We start from the raw sequence: 20,253 nt of genomic DNA, 5'->3' as shown, positions 1-20,253 counted from the left end.
CCATAGCAACTCGCACCACTACTTTGAACAAATTTTGAGAAGCCAGTCCTAGACTGTCATAGCCATTACTTTGTTCTCTACTGTTCATCATGGAGACGTTGCATACCAAGGAGGGGTAAGGAGGAAGGACAGCAGCAGGAATACAGACCTCTGAGCGTCCCAGAGGCCTCCGTGGACCACAGAGCCCAAAGAAGGGCAAATGATAGAGAGAAGAGCAGGAACAGGAACAGGGAAAGAAACCGTATTTAGGAATAACTTTTAGGACAAAACAAAAAATACACTAGCATGATAGACAGCTCTTTTGTTTGTTTGGTGTTTTTTTCATTTTTTTTTTTAAATGCAAGCCAGAATCAGCTGATTCCCAAAGTAGGTCGGTCTGTGCCTCAGTCAAGTTGCAACACGTAAAAATATTTACCACGGACCCTTCCATAACTTCAGTCATCTCTGAGAAAAGCACATTACTCTGAACCACACTAGAGGCTGATGTAAGTCACAAAACCAGATCACCATCTCCACAGGAACACCCTTCACCCCCTGGAATCAAAAAACAAGCCAAAAATACTAAAATCCATCCTCAACAATTTCCAGACACATACACAATTCCCCACTCCTTCCTTTCAGCACCACCTCACTGGTCACTTTTGACATCTCTTCTTGGGTGCCTGACTATCTCCTCAAATTTAGGCTTTTTGAAACACAGTAAGTCGAACCTTTGTCTCTCTTCTGGGTTTCCATTTGTGTTTTCACGGCCTGTTAGTTTGGATGCGACCTTTGATTCTCTATTTCTGCACCCCTTCCACTACATTCAGTGTTTTAAGTCTTTAAGTCCTGTCACTTCCTTCCCTATCATTTCTAGGATTCTTGCTGGCCACCATGACTAACATATTTTCTAATGTCAGTGTTATTTGCTGGTTTTATTATTGGTCTCCCAGCTGGCCTAGCTGGCTGTCTTCTTTGTGTACCTGCTTCCAAACATCATTCATTCACCTCTTTGAAGCCACCTACTCATTTTTCTCATTTCTCAAAAAAACAGCCAGTGATTTCTTTGCTCTTTTCTAAAAACACCTCCTACCCCATCTCTTACTCTACTAACACCTTATTCTCATTCTCTGTACTGTCACCATTCATACTCCATTTGCTTTCTTTCCTATTCTTTGTTTAACTGCCCTTATCTGCCTGCCTCCACACCCTTCATAAAATGGGCTTAAACACACAGTCTCGTTGCAATCACATTATCATATAATTATCGTCCTCATTAATGATTCTCTCTTGTGACAACATTCCCCAGGTCAGCAAATTTCACTCCATTTGTATTTCTTCAAATGTAACTCAATTTACTTTCAATAAAAGTGACTGTTTTTCTGGAGTCACATCAATACAATCACTTTAACCCATGACTCTTTCTTTCAGAAAAATGGCAAGCTCAGCAGCACACCAGCTCCCACATGAGGACATGTAGATTCTAAAGGAGAAAGGCATAACACCAACAAAGTTATAGCTTCGGATGAATATTTATTCTTCTGAAATCTGTCCAAAACAACAGTCATCTATATTGGTTCACCTTGGTACTTTGATCCATCTCAGTTCTTCCCAAGAGCCTCACACAGAAAAAATGTTACACCCCCCCAATACATAAACTCCTGTACAGATTAATAGCATTAATACCAAGGAAAGCCATGCATACTTACTTACCTAAGTACTGGACACTTTACTGTTTATCAACATGTACCTTACATCCACCAGAGAAAACTGGCTACCTAGCAGCAGGCCCTTGTTCAGGCAAAGTTGAGTAATTATGTTTCCTCATTGTTACCAAAATTATTAAATACATTTTGTAGCATAAACAGAAGGATCAGAGGGTGCACAATAACACTAGAAAGACAGAAAATACCCATATCCCCATGCGACTGAACAAAATAATCCAGTATTTACTGCAGACCAAGGAAATATGTGTATCTTTAGCTGAAGGAGTTTGATTTTACCCACCAGGTACTTTAAACACACTTTCAGATGCCTCCTGTGTGTGTTCAGATACCCTCTGGTTATGTAAAAAAGAAATCCATTCCCACCACTAGACCTGAATTTGTAGTATTCTGCTCTCTTGTTTCAGAGGCAGGATTTCCACAGACTTTCTCTCTAATACCACATGGGAGGATAAAGCAGGGTAAAACTCTTCCACCTACCAATTCCAGTACCAGAGCAAACATGTCTTTATACCTCTGCCATAGATTCATAGCATTTACGACAAAAGGAAATAAGATTGCTTCATGTAGTAAAACTAGGTGAATAATCTGTACATCTACACTTCACATTCTTGAAAGCCAATTTACTTAACTACATATTAAGGAATTCAGAAAAGCCATGAAGACAAGATAATCAGCAAGATATTCCATTATTACTGCACAAAGGATGTGACGGGACTTCCCCCTGCAGAGTTTTGCTCTTTATAAAAGAAACAGTGCAATCATCATCCCAGCCAATAAACTAGACAGTTTATCTGGTGATGTTTCCACAACCACTGTAAGAAAAACAAACAAACCAAAAACCCTTCTGAAATATTTTAACAGGCAAAATCATTCACAAGTTGATAAGAGAGAGATCTTTGGAAAGAAATACACTCTCCTCTCCACATTCATTCTCATGTACGTTTTCAGCAGACACCACATCTGCTGACACTGAGCATCAGTGAACGATGAATGACCAAGCACATGGTTATTTTCTGCATGTGCTACACTGCCTTTGGCCCTCAACACAGCGGATGTTTTCAGCAGTGCTGCCCGTGTTCTGAACCATGCAAACTGCTTTCACACCTTTCCGGATTTAACCATGGCAAATTAATCTCTCTCCCATCACTGTGACCATACTTATTCTAATTTTTACTAGCTTGTTTCATCTCATTGTAGCCAGCTAGCTCTTTCACAGGGACTTTGGATTTGCTAATGCGTTGATGCACAGAGACCCTCTGAATGTTAAATCCTTCCATTTCTGCTTCCTAGGATGCCAGCAAAAACTGTGATGTGTATCATAGTACTCAGTCATGTGTCTTACAGGTGCTTACAATGAATAGCATACTTTAATTAAATAGTTAACTTCATATCATGTTTCATACTCATACCTCAGTCAACGAAGTTTTCTCAGATTATTTTTTTCTTTTGGTCCTAAGCCCAATTTCAGATTTGTCAAGGTGCGTTAAAAGTAACTACTTTCAAGTTACCAGAGTTCCATCACATACCTAAGAAACATGTTTGGGGCTAAGCCTGACTTTTTCCTCTGCCTGTTAAACAATTACAACGGACTGTGATTTCTCTTATAGAGGCATCATTTAAATTATTAGGATGTAATTGCTTGATATGACCACTTTCAGTAATTCTGACTCAGAGAAACCAGTGCTATTGCATCTTTGCTATAATTATTTTTAAATTATAAGACAGTTCAGGTAGCATTACCCATTCTATATTTGAATAATGTTATTTCCAAAAAAAGAAGACAGGTGGTTACTGCGGGATGCTGACCACTCAAAACTCACACGAAATCAATGCAAGATACAAAGATTCAAATACTACAAGGTCAAGGCCACCATAACTCTTTTTATTACGTTACCTCTACCGTATTAGTAATTGATCTTTTAGAAGTGATCTAAATATATAATAAGCTTAATTATACTATAATACAAAACTGACTGTGAGCTGGGGTGAACTGCAATGAAAGATGCAATCTTTGCACAGTTACCAACAAAAACACATAAATGAGAGTGCAAAGGAGGATATTGAATGATGGAGGCAATTTGCTTGTGTTTTTACTGAGAACCCTCAACATGCCTGAGGGCCCTGAACCTGTTATTCTGGATACAACCAGACAGGAGCAGTTAAAATAATAAAAAAAGAAGAAGAAAAAAAGGCTAGCAGCAAAGGCTACCCTGCCAGCCTAAGGAATTTCTTCCCATGTTCGTGTGGAAAGACAATGATGTTACAGCCTGTGGCAGCAGTCCTTGAAGGCCAATGTTTTCTGCCAGGATTTTGATACAAAATAAAATGAAACAAACAACTTCACTCTAACACGCTAACAACAGCTCTGCGAATGACACTGATCGTATCTTCTCCTGTAGGTTTGATCAACCATTTCATGAAAGACACTTTCCTTCTCTTGTGCCCAAGACTGCATTCCTAATGTCTCTTTCTCCGCTATTTGTGCATATCCATGGCATCATTAATTTATTGACATCATCTGTGGTTTTACACTAACCACAGACCGCTACTGCTGGCTTTAAGGCTGAACCTCAGATATTTCTTTACTTTAAGTATAAGGAACAATCTAATCGGATGCAACCATATCTCAGGATAAAGGGAATGACAACCTGATGATTAGTTATCTCAAGTTAGAACACACTGCAGTAACAGCAGTTTCTTCCTAATTTTGTTTTACATCTTCCTCTAATTTACTCAACTTTGTTAAGATGAGATGGTGTGTTATATGTTATCTAATTCATGGAATGAAGACACTGGCCTTTCTGAGTAACCTTCTGGCACTGGCAACAATTGTTCTTGGGAATTTAAGAAAAATAATTTTAAAAAAAATTTTAAAAACCCATTTGTATCCTGCATTAAAGAATCTGCCGACCTGCAAGGTGAGGTTTTAAAATCAATTAAGCAACCAATGTGCACCAATCCTGGCTACCAACATCAACATATCAGGGAATAAAACTGTAATAAATTCAAGTTAAAAAAAAGTTACTAACAGAATTAATTACCTGAGCACACTTTAAATGCACCACCTCAGGGAAAAAAAAAAGGTGATATGTGAAAATAGCGTATGTTTACCCTGATTTACCTTACTAACTTTAGTACTAATACAAGTTTGTAAAATGGTGTTCTGCAGCGTGCTCCTTTTCCCCACCTATGCAAGATTTGACTCACCCTTTATGCAGACATGGGATGCAAACTGGAAACTTGTCAGGTCTGATTTGCAAAAAGGGATGGTATCCCCAGGCAAGCATGATTCAGTAAAATACACAGAGGCTGGCAATTCTGGGAGTCAGGCACATCTTCTTTAGCTCTTTTTTTACTCCCGCTTGCTAGGAGAGGTACACGCACTTCTTGCTAGGATATCAGAAATACCTGAACATACAATATTTATAAAACTCTAAAGCTAAAATTACCAATATTTCTAGACCACTTTTTAAAATACATGCTATCTTGATATTTCCCTGTACATATAAATATACCTTTTAAATGTTTTGTATTTAGAAAAGAAGGTGGTCTCACAACAAAACACCAGTTTGATGAAATAGGTTGCCAAATTAGGCAACTGAATGAAAAGAATGACTGAGTGTGATCCTGCCGCAGTGACATCCTCAGATGACAAATGACATAGTGCATATTTTATTTGTAGTGTTGCGTGGGGGGTGGTGTTAATCTTTCAAAGAAGGGAAGGAGCAACAGATGCAGTCAGTAAAAAATGCAAATGCTAAGCTACACAAAAACATGAGGACACTCCCCACAGTTATGAAAGTTAACATCATGAATAGGCCTCAGAAAAAGTCATCTGGGTGGCTACAAGTATACTACATCAGTTATTGTTTTCCATGCTGAAATAATCTGTTACCTAAGGGCAGACGTGTACAGAACAGGAGGAAAAACAGTAGTTGCGTGTAACTTCTGATATCAGTAACTTGCCTTTTATCAAATGAACTTGCTACACTACACGCAATGAACTGCAACTACATGATTAAACTGCAACTTCTTCCATGCTTCTTGTAGAATGAAAGAGAATTTCCAATATACAGTGGGCTGACCCTCTAAAGGCAGCAGAGTTAACTAAACACTACAGTCAAAGAAATACATAAATCTTGCCATTTTCAGGCAAAAAAATTAGAAACAATTTGTTCTGCTGGGTCTGTAAAACCCAGTACAACAGATTCTGTGAATGACTAGCACCAAGTGTTTCATATATCCAATACGCAAGCCAGCTTTACAAATACTTGTTTCAAAATTGCAACCCAACAGTAAAATAACTACTGCTAAAACTAATTTGTCAATACTACATGAGATGGAGATCATCTAGGAGAAAAGAAAGCAATACAGAAACATTCAGAACTGATTTTTTCCTGTGGTTTTAAAACAAATTAGCTGTCAGTGATTTGCAGAATAACAAGAAATACTGACTAATTAAAAATATTCAAGTACGCGAGCATGATTGCTGGGAAAATAATGCCAAAAATTTACTGGCTAGTTAGCCCCTTGGAGAATGCCAGCATTGGACAGTTCTTGAAACTGAGAAGAAATGGTGCAGGTCTTGTATGAATTCATCATTCCATTCACAGATGACTGTGCCAATGTTACAGAATAACATTCATTAATAATCAGCACTTGCAGCCGAGAAATGCAAGTTCAACCTTTTTGAGCCACTGGATGCATACTGTATGTGTTAAGACACAGCAAATCAGAACGTGTCCTACAGATACTGGCTGTGTCTGTATGTCTTTTTTTATCTTTAAAAACAAGAATGGAAAATTGGATCCTTTCTGATTTGAGGTACCAGTGAATTTAGAGAAAGACTGAAGAAACAGTTCCTTACAGCAGGATTTCCAAGACCTCCTGGTATACAGTTCAGAACCAACACCCAAAAGCCATAACCAGGACATCTTGAAGAACATACTTAGGCATCTACTTTCACGTGAGGACAGAGAGTGTAGGATTTACTGTAAAGACTAAACGCTTTCGTCCTTAAATCAAAAACGAGACAGAAAAATTCCTACAAGTTCTGCCTGGTTACCAGTGCTGACTGTTCAGGTATAATACCCAACATCAATTTATTTTTACTTACGATCCTTTGATCACAGTTCAGAAGCTGTGGTGTTTTGTTTTTTTTCTTTTAAGGACAACGAAAATTGTCAATGTCTACTTTTTGTTTCCCACGCTCAAACAAGGTGAAAAAGTTTTCGACCAGATCTCCCTGTGGCATTCAGTGTAGGCTACAGGGCTGTACCAACTGCAGCATAGCCAAGGGAAGTGACTATTCCCTTTATTTAGCCCTCATTAAATCACATCTGGAGTACCACATGCAATTTTGGCTCCCCATCAGGACAAAAATCATGTTGATAAACTTTAACAAGCCCAGGGGAGGGCCCCCAAGACAGTCGGAGCTGGAGCTTAAAGCCCCATGAGGAGAGGCTGCAGGACCAGGGCTCATTCAGCCCCAGGATGAGACAGCTTCGAGGGCACCTCACAGCAGCCCCGACACCTAAGGGGAGGTTATAGAAAAGACAGAGCCAGACAAAGGTGTGTACTGAGAGACAATGGCCACAAACTGAAGTCAGGAAGATATAAGGGGAAAAAGAAAAAAACAAACGACCAACCACTGTAAGGCACTGTAAGAGGTTGTACACTTCCACTCTCAGACACTTTCGAAACCCAACTGGAAAAAGCCCTGAGCAATCATGTTTAAATTCAGTGTTGCATTGAGCAGGAGACTGGAGAAGAGACTTCCTGAGGTGCCTTCCAGCCTGAGATGCTATGAAGAGGGAAACACAGAGACAGACCACCCCAGAATCACAGAATTACAGAATCACCCCAGAAACCTTGCAGGGGAGCGGCTAGCCTCAAGTGCTTCAAAAGAATGTCTGAGAAACCCAAACTGAGTAACTGTGGAATTACTCGCCCCACAGGAGAACATTATTGTCTCTCCTCAGAACAGATGCTGGTTTCACTGACTTAGCTATCTCATCCTTTCTGGTTGTTTTTAAACAACTGCTACATTTTTATTTCAGTGTATTTCAACAACAACTAACATGCATTAATTATGCAGGCAGGATACTCTGGTAATGAGACTTTCTTGTCCCAGTTTGCAATATTGGGTAGCATTGGAACAATTGTGCTGCTTTTCCGTTTCAAGGAAAACAGGAAAACAGCTTCCTCCACAGGGGGAAGAAAAAAAGCGGAATTCCCCCAAATACAGTAACAGTAAATACAGGCAGGAAATAATCTGATATCCTTCTTCTGCAATTCTAGACATTCCATCTGCTTCATCCTCTGGGACACACTATGACCATTTGGGACCTTCTGCCATTTCCTTACTATAGCCAGTATTGCTCATCAGCCAGCAGCCAAGTTGTGGGAAACAAGATTTGTGCATTACCTCTTTTCAACACTTTAATGTGGACTTCACCACCAAAGAGGTAAATTGTTCAATGATTAAGTCAACCCTCTTCTCTAGACCCTGGAAATGGCACCGTGGGGTTGTCTTACACCCCTCAGCATGTCTGCATGCTATGATAGCAATGTAGGTATCAGGAATGGCTTACTGAGGCTGCCAGAGGTTGACAGTGCCATATTTCATATAAATTTATTGTATCTAAAAGCAATTTTTGTTTAAAATTGCAATGATATAGTAAACTGCAAGGACTTGCTAAAAACACACATAAAAAGAGTATGTTTACCTTTGCTTTCAGCAAATTAACAAGAAGCACATTTGAAAAGGTCTTTGAGCAACTCTGGTGCTGTATTTGCAGATGACAATGAAAATCTGTGAGAAATAGGGTTCGATGTTTATGTACGCTAATGGGCATGATGATTGAGTTTGTTGACTCACTCCAGTAAGAACAAATGGCTGACAGGTTAAACACTAAAGAAGGGTATTTTAAGATACATTATATCAATAAAATTGTATATATACACAGTATGTCTTGTACTGTATTTTGCCTCAGAGTATACACATAAACATTGTGTTTCAAGGCAAACAAATCTAAAGATTTGAACCTGGGGAGGAAAGTTGTACTGATGGAGAAAGTACAAAATAGGGTCAATTTTCTCAGACCTGGGACTTCTCTCATGACAAAAGCATCACTTGATGAAGAGTGATGGAAAATAAACGTCATTGAATGTTAATCCTAAACATCACACGGCTCGCCGTTAAGAGCAACCAGCCATTAAACAAGGGGATGAAGTAAATTATTGGATGTAGTTTGAAAGGAGCTGGGAGTAAACATAAGGCTTGTGTGGTACAGAGTAAACATGACTTGTGTGGCCAGCTAGGCTTTTCCCCTCCATCCACTGCGTTTTCTGTGCTGTATTTTAGGGAATATGAAGGTCGTTTCACCTGAAAGTAAGGAAACAGTGAAGCTGTGAGCTGAGCTCTACGATCTGCCATGCTAACAAAAGCACGGCGGTAGGCTCATATAAGAAAGGCTTTCAAACACAGCGCCGTCCCATGGAAATGACAGGCCCCTCTTCAGCGGCAAGAACAGAAATGCTTTTTTGTAGTAATATGGGCACATACATTATTGCCCAGCAAAGATCAAAGGTCCTGACCAATGTACCATATGGTAAGAAGTGCAAGAAAGCTAAGGAAAAGAAAAATGTGTCACATTAGGCAAGAAGGAGAAGCTCATTTATCATAGAAGTAAATCACAAAAAGTTCTCCTAATCAGCAAATGTATGAAAATGGTTAATAAAACACCTTTAAAACCATAGGAGAGGCTTTTGTTCTGTTCTGTTAGAAGAGACCTGATCAGACTTCAGAAGAAAACAACCAGCAAGGTCAGAGAAAATGAGACATCAAAGTCTATATAGAGGTTTACAAGATGAAACACAGTGAAAATAATGAACTATGGAGATTATGGTCTCTCCAGTTGAAACATATTTTCACAAAGAGACAGACACAGTACCTTACTGGGGTGGGTTTTTTTGCTCAATTATACACTGAAATGATGGAAGAAAGTGCTAAACTTTATTATCTTTACCAGAAGCTTTGTTTTTAAGAACAGAGTAATGGCATATTATCCATATGGCATATTTCATTGATTTCCTTTCAACTTAGAGAAAATAAGCTATGGAAATGGTATTTATTATTTACATAGCACTATACTGCAAATATACATGCCTAGCATTTAGCCTACAAATAAGAGGCACAGGTCATGCTTCACAGATCTTTGTTCTCCAAATTAAACAGTAATTTGACATGTGTTAAATGTCTAGAGAAGAAAGACGGAACAGGAAGAATCAAAAGATCATGCAGCTTTTCTGGCTGGTGGCACATGTATCACAACAGAATTTCTTTGACCTTGACCTACGGCACTACAACCTGAAGAAAGCAATTTTATATTCTAGCACTTACACAAGGTATAAATATTTCTCTATGAATTTCTACACAGAAACATAATTAATTCTATTCAAAGAAAACATTGATGTTATCAATGACTCATGCAAAAATGTAGAAAGTAATTATAATTCCAAGCTTGCAACAGAAAGTGTGCTCCTTCTAAAAAGATGCCCGGCGATACACATATCCCAGAAAGTAATCTGGTCTCTGTCCAAGTTTCAGAAGGTTAAAACATATAATTTCTTTTCATCTTGTAGAAGTGTCAGAAAAATGCAGCATTACTAGGAATTTAATAGGACAGGTCTTTAAAATCCTAAGCACTGAGCAAAGGGCTGATGAATTGAAATACATTTCAGCAATCACATTACAACTATGAATACTGTCTAACAATACTCTCATAGAAGTAGGCCAACAAAATGACAACATAAGCTAATATTTATTTATGGCAGTAAAAGTTTTCTACATAAATCAGGATTTGTGGAGACAAATTTCCCTCACTTGCCCTGGGCTTATGAATTAAACTGTTCTCAGTGACCAAGAAACTGCTCTTCTGAAAGATGTCGTAAAAAGCCACAAATGTAACAAGGGAAGGAAAACAACACAAACAGGTGCAGCCACTAGGCAAACATTTTGCATGTTACAGACATTTTCCAGTACGTGAGCATATACTAAAATGAAATTCAGAGTAAATGTCACTGTACTGCCTTGCTAGAGGTTAGCAGGTGATTTCCTAGACAAGCAAATCAACAGTATCAGTGATACATAATGCTATAATCAGCCTCATGTTTCACAGCTGGAGATTTATCAGTTTAGAGGAAGGATTACTTTCAGATGGCGGGGGGCGGGGGGTTACACAGACTATACAATATGTTTAACTGATCATTCCTTTCTCAGCTTTCGCAACCTCAATCTGCATTTAACTAATGCTAAACTAAAGCTAAAGGCTAAACAAATACTTGCAACTTGGAATATGTGACTGCTAGCAAGAGGCCTTACAAAATTCCACAAATCATCCAAGAGCAAATTTCTCTAATAGAATTATTTTATTGAATGGTATTTGCATGACTAGGAAAAAGACAGCACTTGTTTAGCATCTCTTTACTCATGCAGGGTTTGCATATCCTTCAGCACAGTGAGAATCCAGCACACACCCCCTTATCTGTTAAGGAAGTAATTTTCAGTCTCCCATGCAACTTCTGAACAAGGGGCAGAACTGACCCTCACTCTAATACCATTTAAATACCTCAGTTCTAAGTTATGGTTCTGTCAAGCTACGTCAACAAATTAGTGTCTTGGAAACAGTAGACAGAGTATGTAATGTCTGCAATCCTGTGCCTTAAAATATTTTGCCAGAAAGGGAGTGATTAGTGTATCGCTCGCAAACACACAGACTCACCTCTTTAAGTTTTACTTCATTTCCAGAAGAGCTTCCAAACTGAATACTACATGAATGAGCCCAGGGAAGAAGCATTACACTGCACTCTCTAAAGATTCAAACTGTAAAAGTATAGAGTCCTAGAACTCTTTATTTATGAGGGGATAGCAGATTTACATAGCCCTCATCCCTTTCTCTTCAGAACTGGACAATTGATAGGAAACTCGGAGCTGTTAATTTCTACAGTTAATCTTAACGGTTGATTTTATGCCTTGTAAATGTTATTCTAAAGTGTTAGAGTAAATAGAACACTAGACTGTTGTTGATTTAAGTGATTATACATACTTTTTCCCATCCAAAGGACTATTTACTAAGGCAACAAACTGAAAACGAATTAAAGAGTACTCCTTTTTATTCACGGTGGCGTTCACCCACAGAATTCATTGCTACAGGATATTATCAAAGCTAACGCTGCAGCCTGGAATTAAAGCTTTAAAAGAAATAAAGATACAGAATAGCAACCTTAATGTGACATTCAGGTTTTACAACTGCCTACTCGAGACGGGAAATGGACAGGTAAGACTCTCAGGAGAGAAGGAGAAGTACATTAATTCAACCACATCCTGAATGTAATGCATCAAAGGATACTCTTCCAATAAATACACCAAAATAAAGATATTATATAGTTCAACTTGTGGAGGCTCATTTTTTTAATATTCAAAATCTTAAACTGGTTTGTCTGACAAAATAACCCCCAGTATACCAGCTTCTCTCAGTAAAAGAATCAGAGGATTCCGTCATTCATACTCCTGCCAGTAACACCTGTGCTTTTTTCTGAAACTTCTTATCTGTGTGCTGCCAGCTCCTGACCTGCTTAGCTTCAGAGGTCTGTCAAGATGACAGCATGAAGACCTGTGATCACCACAAAAGTAATGTTACAGAAAACTTTTACCCTAGAAAACAAATCTGGATTGATTTAGTAACAAATATTGACCAATCTGCTGTAACACACGAAACAAAAAAAAAAAACCAAACAACCAAAACACTTTACTGGCTTAGCAAGTCATACTTAGAGTATCTTTAGAACTGCTTAAAGATACTACAAAGGCATGTACAGTCTACTTGACTACACAGACTTTTTCACTAATTAGCACTTGCTAACATCATTCTTCAAGATAGAAAGAAAACAGCCTGTTTCAAATAGCCTGTTTCTTAGCTTGCTGCAATCCAAGAGGAGAAAGTAGTTACCAATGTCCTTCAAGTGAAAGGTTATCCTGGAAATAAGAGGCTTCAGCTTCACAAAGGGTATCATTTCAATTTGAAAAGCGAAAGAGAAAAGAGAGAGAGAGAAAAGAAGCTGGAGAGTAAACATCCAGCAGCTTTATATGCATGTGAAAAAGGTTTTACTGTTATGAAGGAGTGCATCACTTGGAGTCCCTCTCAGATACAATCCATTTAACAATATTCCCTTCTAAGAGTCTTCTTAGCCACACCAGCCCTTCTGAAGTTGGTCTGGTTTTGCCAGCATTTGCAACTCCACTACTCCAGCAAACATGCTGGTAAAGCTGCACCACAAAATTATTTTAGCCATTCAGTGGTTAAAACTGTGGCACTGCATCCTCCCAGCCTGCTGTCTTACAATTTTTGTCTCCCGCATTTTTGGACTTTTAGCAAATTACCTGAAATGGAAGAGCACCGTGGCTACACATGTACAAGTGCAATAACAGTACCATTCTTTTCCTTGACCTCCCTCAGAAACATCCCCAAAACAAGTTATCTGTTCCCAAAATACATACAGTTCTGTCGTTTCATTCCATGATCTGACTGCTCTGATTAAAAGAACAGAATATGGCTCAGTGTTGTACCTGCAGTTCAAGAGACAGACAGGGAATTCCACACATGACACAATTTGCAACTAATACCCATGAGCTCCACCACTTCCAATAAAGGATTCAAATGCTTTCCAGTTTATACAAGTCACCAGGCAAGTTGTCCTCTTCCTCCAAGTAACTGTCTCCAAATCAGCTGCCTCCCACTGATTTCCATTCCCAAATTCAATCCTGCCCATAGAAAAAGTTACCTACCAGGCAAGCCTTGCAAATTTATAGGCTCTGGTTTTAGCTCATCTTAACCATTAAGTAGATTCAAACCACTTAACAGAATAGTTAGGATAAATACCATAGAGAAGGCATAGTAGAGGTGGTAAGAACTTAAGGAGAGGTCTTCTATTCCCATTTTTTGCGGGATGCATCTTTAAACAGAGTTTCCCAGCCTGCATCCTAGGGGGAAGCAGACGCAGTCAACCTGAGATGGCTATTACAGAAGAGAGAGAGCACTGTGCTTGCAGGCAACTGCTGCCTCCCCGCTCTCCCCAAAACACTTTTCTCTGGATCTTAATTGAGCTAAGATGGAAGCCAGAGAGATTAAAATTACATTTGCTTTTTGTGCACAAGAAAATCTAACTTTGCGCCTACAAGCCTGAAAAATGTTGCTCCTGCGAGGCTGTATGTATTTCTTCCCCTTGACACCTTTCACCCGCTCTCACGGAACAAGACAAATAGCAAACCTTCCTTTAATAAAAGAAGCCAGATAAATTTCTAAAACATTTGAGGAGTGGAAGGAAACCTAACAGCCATTTTTGGATCTCTCATGCAAACCGGCATCTAAGTTAATTTTTTTTTTTCAGCATGCTACCCAGGAAGGGGTTCCGAGACTTTTTGATGTTTTGACTGACATTTTTATGAGTGTTCTGGGATAACAACAGGGTTTTTAAATGTAACGGGAAGTCTATGTGAATCTTTCTCATGCTCTTCTCTGTCAGTCTTCTCAGTACACCATAATATTCCCTAGTGCCACCATAATGACCAAAACTAAAATCATCAGTTTGATCATTCTTTGCCTTTCTTTTCAGCAACTGGCCAATTTTAAAGCATAACAAGCAGCGCTCTCACTAACTACATGAAGTTTACTTCAACTTTAAAAATGTCAGCATTATGTAATTTTTAATACACACATATTCATATGTATATAATGTCACTTATGTCACTACGCAAATTACCCTCTAGGCTGAATGGCAAATTGCCTTGTCATCACCTGGACGTAAAATCACCTGTACAGACTGGAACATAAAAATCATTCTGCCTCCTGAAAACTGCAACACAATGTCATATTGTACCGTCATTTTTAAACAGCCACCGCCAGTGAAATCAACAATAAGCACCCAAAAAATAATAATCCAATCATGGCATGGTTTGCTGCCTCCACAGATTTGCCTTAACATTAGGTTGTCCGACCTATTCTACCTATAGAAAATGTGGATAGTAATAATTCAAAGCATCGAAACATACAGGGAGGTATTGGATTCTGAAATACTCTTTAAAACACATAATTTTAAAGGTATTTTAGTACCTGCTAATGTAGCAATGCAAATATTTCCCCTCCAAAGTATTCATCAACACTTGTTAATTTGGGGATAAAAGTCAAAGAGCACCCAAGCATGGTAGAATCTACCTTTTACTTCCAAGGCAGAACAAGGACCTCAGTTTTGCTGAGGCACTTCCAACAATTCAATATACATGTTTTAAAAATACTGTGTACGCTTTAAAAAATATTCTCTGTAACATATTGTTTATACCCTTAAGAGATTATCATTCTGATTCATTCAGTATCATTTTGATGAATCATATCACAGTCACTGAAAGGAGCAATAAAAGCAATTCCCATTATTTACCAGGATTTCAAAGATTTGGCTTGAAGAAACAAGTGAAAACTTCCAGCTAATATCTAAACTATGTTGCCTACAAAAATTCTAAAGTACTTTCTTTTTACCTGCCACTACTTACCAAACACTGATTCCTGTGCTCACCTCCTCAAAAAAAACCCTCAACTTTCTGGAAGCTCCTACAATTCTTACTTCATCTGAGTCAAAACTCAGAAGTTCAGAAAGCAATTGTAATTTCTGGGAAGCGCTTGGGCCCAGCAGCTAGCTCACCGAAGCCAATTTGCTGGTAACACACAATCCAGCAGCATCAGTCAAAAATCAGAGAAAGCTGTTCTCTCGAAGCATTTTCTCCCAGCACCCCATGTGAAAATAATAATATTTTGCTTAAAAGCAAACTAATGAACTGTGTGTGAAGTAAAACAATTGGAAGCAGAATAATTAAAAATTGTTATCAAGTGATGTAAACTGCAACTTTGTGGTTGAAGTCTTTATAAACCAAAGAAAGCAATTAGCAAAAGATTGTTCTGAAGCCTTACTTCAGAGAGAGACAAATCACGTTTTGCATGTTTCAAGTTCAGATGAGTAACAAAGACATGTTTATGCCAGGGCTCAAGCGTTAAAAAACCAAACACCAAAAGCTCACTTCCCACCACCAGCGCCAAAAGCTCCCTCTCCCCCATTTTATTATTTGTTTTTTCAGCATTGTGCTGAAACTAATCTCACTGCACTAATCTCACACACACAAAAAAAAAAACCAAAACCAACAGATCCAACTTCATCTGTCTTATTACAGAACACAGTGCCTTATTTGCATGGAAGTTTCACATTACTGAGTTATCGTTTAAGCTCTAGGTTCACATCAGACTCAACGTAAGATTTTATCGTGAAAAAAACACGACGGTGGATCAACTGTGAAGTCATAAGCCTACAATTAGCTTTTCAATCTCCAAAGTCTTTCATTTTGCACATTAAACTTCCTGTCTTCAGTAGGCACTCAAGACACATCCTTCTTGAGTTTTTAATAGATCCATCTAGTCCTGCCTGCATGAGATTACGCTGTTCAGTGCTACAGATGTGATCCTAAAAAATTCTTATAATGAATTGTGTTTTCTCAATTACATGCTATTAATCGATGCTTGGAAAGTATTTCATACCAGCAGAGATAGCTAGTATTAGTATGTAATTTTGCTTACTTTTAAAAGTATTTAAAGTATTAAGGATGTAAAGCCTTAACCATTTTTAAAGTATTTAAAGAATTATTTTTTGGCTTGGCAGATATGTTATTTTTAACAAGTTTGCCACAGCTGCCATTGCCCTCCACATACCTCACCAGGGCTCTCCAACCCTGTTACCTTCCACTCTTAGAAACAGAAAAGCAAATTATACTATGATAAGAAATTACAGTAATCTATCCTTTTAAAACCACACGCGCATGGATTCTGAACCAAAAGAACTATTTCTGTATTTCCACCCTTTTGGCACAGCCAGCCAGAGCTACTGCCCAGACAGGGGTAGGAACGCAAGGCATCGCTCTGCACAGTGAGACCTCGTGGCAGCTTTTCAGCTGCGGATGTAACCTCACTGTAAGTCATACAAAACCCCATCACTCTGATATATGAACTCTAAAAAGCCTTTTTCCAGAAGCCCACGAAACGCTTCCTTGATGCTTTGGAAAGGAGAGCATTGGCTCAGGGCTAACTCAGGTGCAGATGCAAGGAAAGCAGAGAAATGAAGCAGGCTGAACTGGGTTTCACCCTAGTGAGGACTCCACTAACAGCTTGTAAAGGGGAAAAGAATAACACCTACAGACACAGTAAATGAAGGTGAGAGAAAAGCTTTTTGTCCATTTACCGATTCCTCTCTCAAATCCCCCGGAACAAGATCACTAGGTCCAAAACCAAAAGCTCCGCAGTAGGATTTCTTTTTCATACTCAAGACAGGACGTCCCTTCTTCAGGTTTTATATTTCGCTTAATCTTCAGATGAATAAGATTTACCACCGTAAGCAATTCATGACAACATCAGTTCTCATCTGTGGAGGTATTACTGCAATGCGAAAGTACCTCTGCACTACTAAGTACCAGGAATTGGGAGAGCAAAACAATTTTATCTGAACTTGTTTTGGTACAGAAGGAGTTTGGCAAGAACCTGAGTGAGCACCTGAAAGAACAATACCTCCACTATTTTAATATCACAGCTAGATATGATGTTATTAGGAATAGGATAAACAAATTCCACCTGAACACAACTTCTCTTCTAGAATCTTTCCTTCTCCCCACGTCTTTCCAGCAAATTCATCCTCATCCATAATCCAACGATCTTTCATTAAAGCTAAAGAAAATATGGATGGGGCTCAACCTGTTTCAAACAAGGGGTGCCCTACGCCCAAGCCTGGCATTGAAAGACCTGCCTGGTACCACGACCCCTTGGCCTCGAGGGCGCCCCACTGCCTGCCCTATCCACCACCACCACCCAGCTCCCCCGCACACAGCGTTACCGCAGGCTGGCCGGCAAGGCGCGAACGCCCAGCCATACCGGGAGGGCCCCAAAGCAGGCGAGGGCCCCTCACCTGCTCCCGCGGGCCTGGGGCACTGCCGCCTCCCCAGCCCCAGCAGGGGAGAGCACCTGCAGGGGGCCACGGGCTTTGGAAAGGGCGCAAAGCGGGTGCAAGTGCTGGTGGCAGGCTGGAAATCGGCCCCCACCTCACCCTTCGTACAGACCCCGCTAGCAGCACCCACCAAGCCGCCTCAAGCAAAGCGATGGGGGGAAAAAGCGCGTTTTCACTCCCAGTCCGTGGTAGCAAGAGGGCTGCACACCGCGAGGCGCCGGGAAGCCGCGCGGGGAGGGGGGGCTGAAGATGGGGTCCACGCTCTCCTTCCCAGAGAAGTGGGGGTCAGCGGAGGGCACCTGGAGCGAGAGCGGGGGGCACCTCCCGGGCAGGGCAGGGTGGGGGGAGGACGCCGGGATCGAGAGGCGTTGGCCGGGCCGCCACGGGGCTCGTCGAGGGCCAAGCCCCGGGCAGACGGGGTGTTTCGGGGGGCCGCCCTGCCCTGGGAGGCCGCCGAGGCGCTGGCGGCGGCCGGGAGCAGCCCGGGAGCCCCGCGGCGGCCGCGCACGGTACGGCCGGCACCGCTCCGCCGCCCGCGGCCGGTGCGCTGCGCGGAGGGGACCCGCGGCCGACGGCTTTGGGGTATTTTTTTGCCGCGCCGTGGGGGAAGCGAGCACCATCCCCGGCCCCCGCTTTCCCTCCTCCCGGCCCGCACCCCCCCGCCGCCCCGGCCCCGGCCCCGGCCCCGGCCCCGGCCGAGCCGCCCCCCGCAACCGCGGCTCTGGAGGCGAGCCCGGCGCCCTGCCCATCGAACGAGCGACCGGTGCTGCTTCGGGGGCGTATCTGCAAATTGTGCGGAAGGCACAGATTAATATTAACGTACGCACCCGTGGCTGGACACCGCGGTCCTCCATCCAAAAATTCTTGGATGGCCGCCTGCTAATTTAATAAACTGAAATTTCTTTCTCGCAAAATAAGAAAAATCTCCCTCCCGGAAACCTCCGTAGACTAGAGAATTGCTCCTTCTGAAAGGCGCTCACTCCCCGCTTTTACAAAGCACCCCCCGAAACCCCGAGAGGGCAGAGGGGCCAGCGTGGCCGGAGGGCGAGCATCGCATCCCGCCCTCTCCCACGCACGTTTCCCCGAGGACGCGGGGCGACGCGGGGCCGGGAGCCAGCGGCCGATCTGCCCAGCCCGGAGCCGGGCAGCCCCGCAGCGGCGCTGGGGCGGCCAGCGGAGCCCCGCCACACGTGCGAGCCCCGCAGCCCCGGGCGGACAGCAACAAAACCCGAATAACAAGAAATACAGAAGAAAGAAGGGGCGAGCTGCGGCGTTTAAAGTTTCTTGGGAAAACAGCAGAATGCGGGAGCAGCCGCGATGGGGGAGCGCGGAGCATCCCCACAAGCCGCCGGCCCGGCGGGCAGCGACGACGGTCCGGCGGCCCCCGGGACGCGCACCCGCCCGGCGACCCACCGACGGACGGACAGACGGAGGGAGGGAGGGAGGGACGTACCGGCAGTCAGGCACACGGGCAGGAGCAGCCGGAAGGTGAGCCCGCACACCACTTCGGTGGCCATGGCGGCGGGGCGGGGGTCGCGGCCGGCCGGCCGGCCGGAGAGCCGTCCCTCTCTGCGCGCCACCGCCGCTCCTAGGTCCGCCCGTGCGCGGAGCCGCCGCGGCGGCGGAGCATCGCCCGTCCCCTCCTCGCCTCGCCCTCAGCCGCGCCGCCTCACGCCTCCCGCCGCATCCCGGCGGCCGCCCCTGCAACCGGCGCCGCGCCGCACCCCCGGCCCGGGGCACGCACACGCCCGCCCCCTCGGGGCTCCCCCCACCCCCGGCCGTGTGTGTGCGTGTGTGTGTGCGCGCGTGTGTCCCCGCCGCCCCGACGGCGCGGCCCCAGCCGGCGGCGTCCCACGCCGCGTCCCACGCCGCGCCCCGCGATGAAACTTCCCCGCGCTCCGCCCCGACGGGGCCGGACCGCGCCGCGCCGCGCGACGAGGGCCCGCGCGCGCGCTGCCAGCCCCCGCCCCCCCCTCCCCCCCCTCCCCCCCCCCCCCGGCAAGGAGACCCTCCTGCCACCGCGCCGCCCCCCCGGGTCTGCGCTTAGCGCTTTAAGGTTCTCCCTAACGCTTCTTCTGTTGGTTTGTGCCTTGGTTTTGTTTTTTTCCTGAAGTATTTTTTTACCTGATTTTTTTTACTTTTTCACTTAAATTTTTGATGCTTTGTTTTTCTCAGGATTGGGGAACAGTCTTCTGTAATTTGTTCATTTCCCGTCCCAGGTTTCGGCAGCGTGTTTAGGTCCACAAGAAAATTGTCGCCTGGAAAAAAAAAATAATAAGAAAATAGATCTGCGGTCGCTGGAATGCGTTTGGCTTTTCTGGAAAGCTTTTTTACCCTTTAAAACACGGTGCCGGTTGGGAAGTGCTGTGGGTTTAAAGGGACAGTTTCAAGGCGCAGCTGGTGTGTCCCTGCGTGTCCGCTGAATAAACCTGATAGTCTGGGTTGAAGTAGTGAA

At 42.7% G+C, this 20,253-nt stretch overlaps 1 protein-coding gene across 9 annotated transcripts in view; it reads right to left on the bottom strand.

Annotated features, from left to right (window-relative positions):
* Positions 1-19,443, bottom strand: part of PIEZO2 (piezo type mechanosensitive ion channel component 2) — a 311,173-nt gene extending 291,730 nt beyond the window's left edge. For 7 of the 9 annotated variants that reach the window (XR_012659159.1, XM_075084661.1, XM_075084664.1 and 4 more), the window contains exon 1: positions 19,252-19,412. Coding sequence is in view for 8 of the 9 variants with exons in the window: in XM_075084661.1 (XP_074940762.1) it covers positions 19,252-19,315 (64 nt within the window). In the remaining variant the exon portion in view is untranslated. Of the gene's footprint in view, positions 1-19,251 lie in introns of all 9 variants that reach the window. The other 2 variants (XM_075084668.1, XM_075084662.1) reach the window with 1 other exon arrangement.
* Between the last annotated feature and the right edge of the window lie 810 nt (positions 19,444-20,253).

The sequence above is a fragment of the Phalacrocorax aristotelis genome, chromosome 2 (genome assembly GCF_949628215.1).
Source record: "Phalacrocorax aristotelis chromosome 2, bGulAri2.1, whole genome shotgun sequence".
Taxonomy (NCBI): Eukaryota; Metazoa; Chordata; class Aves; order Suliformes; family Phalacrocoracidae; genus Phalacrocorax; species Phalacrocorax aristotelis.
Note: the sequence above shows the minus strand (reverse complement) of the source record. Positions and strands in the feature narration are given on the sequence as shown.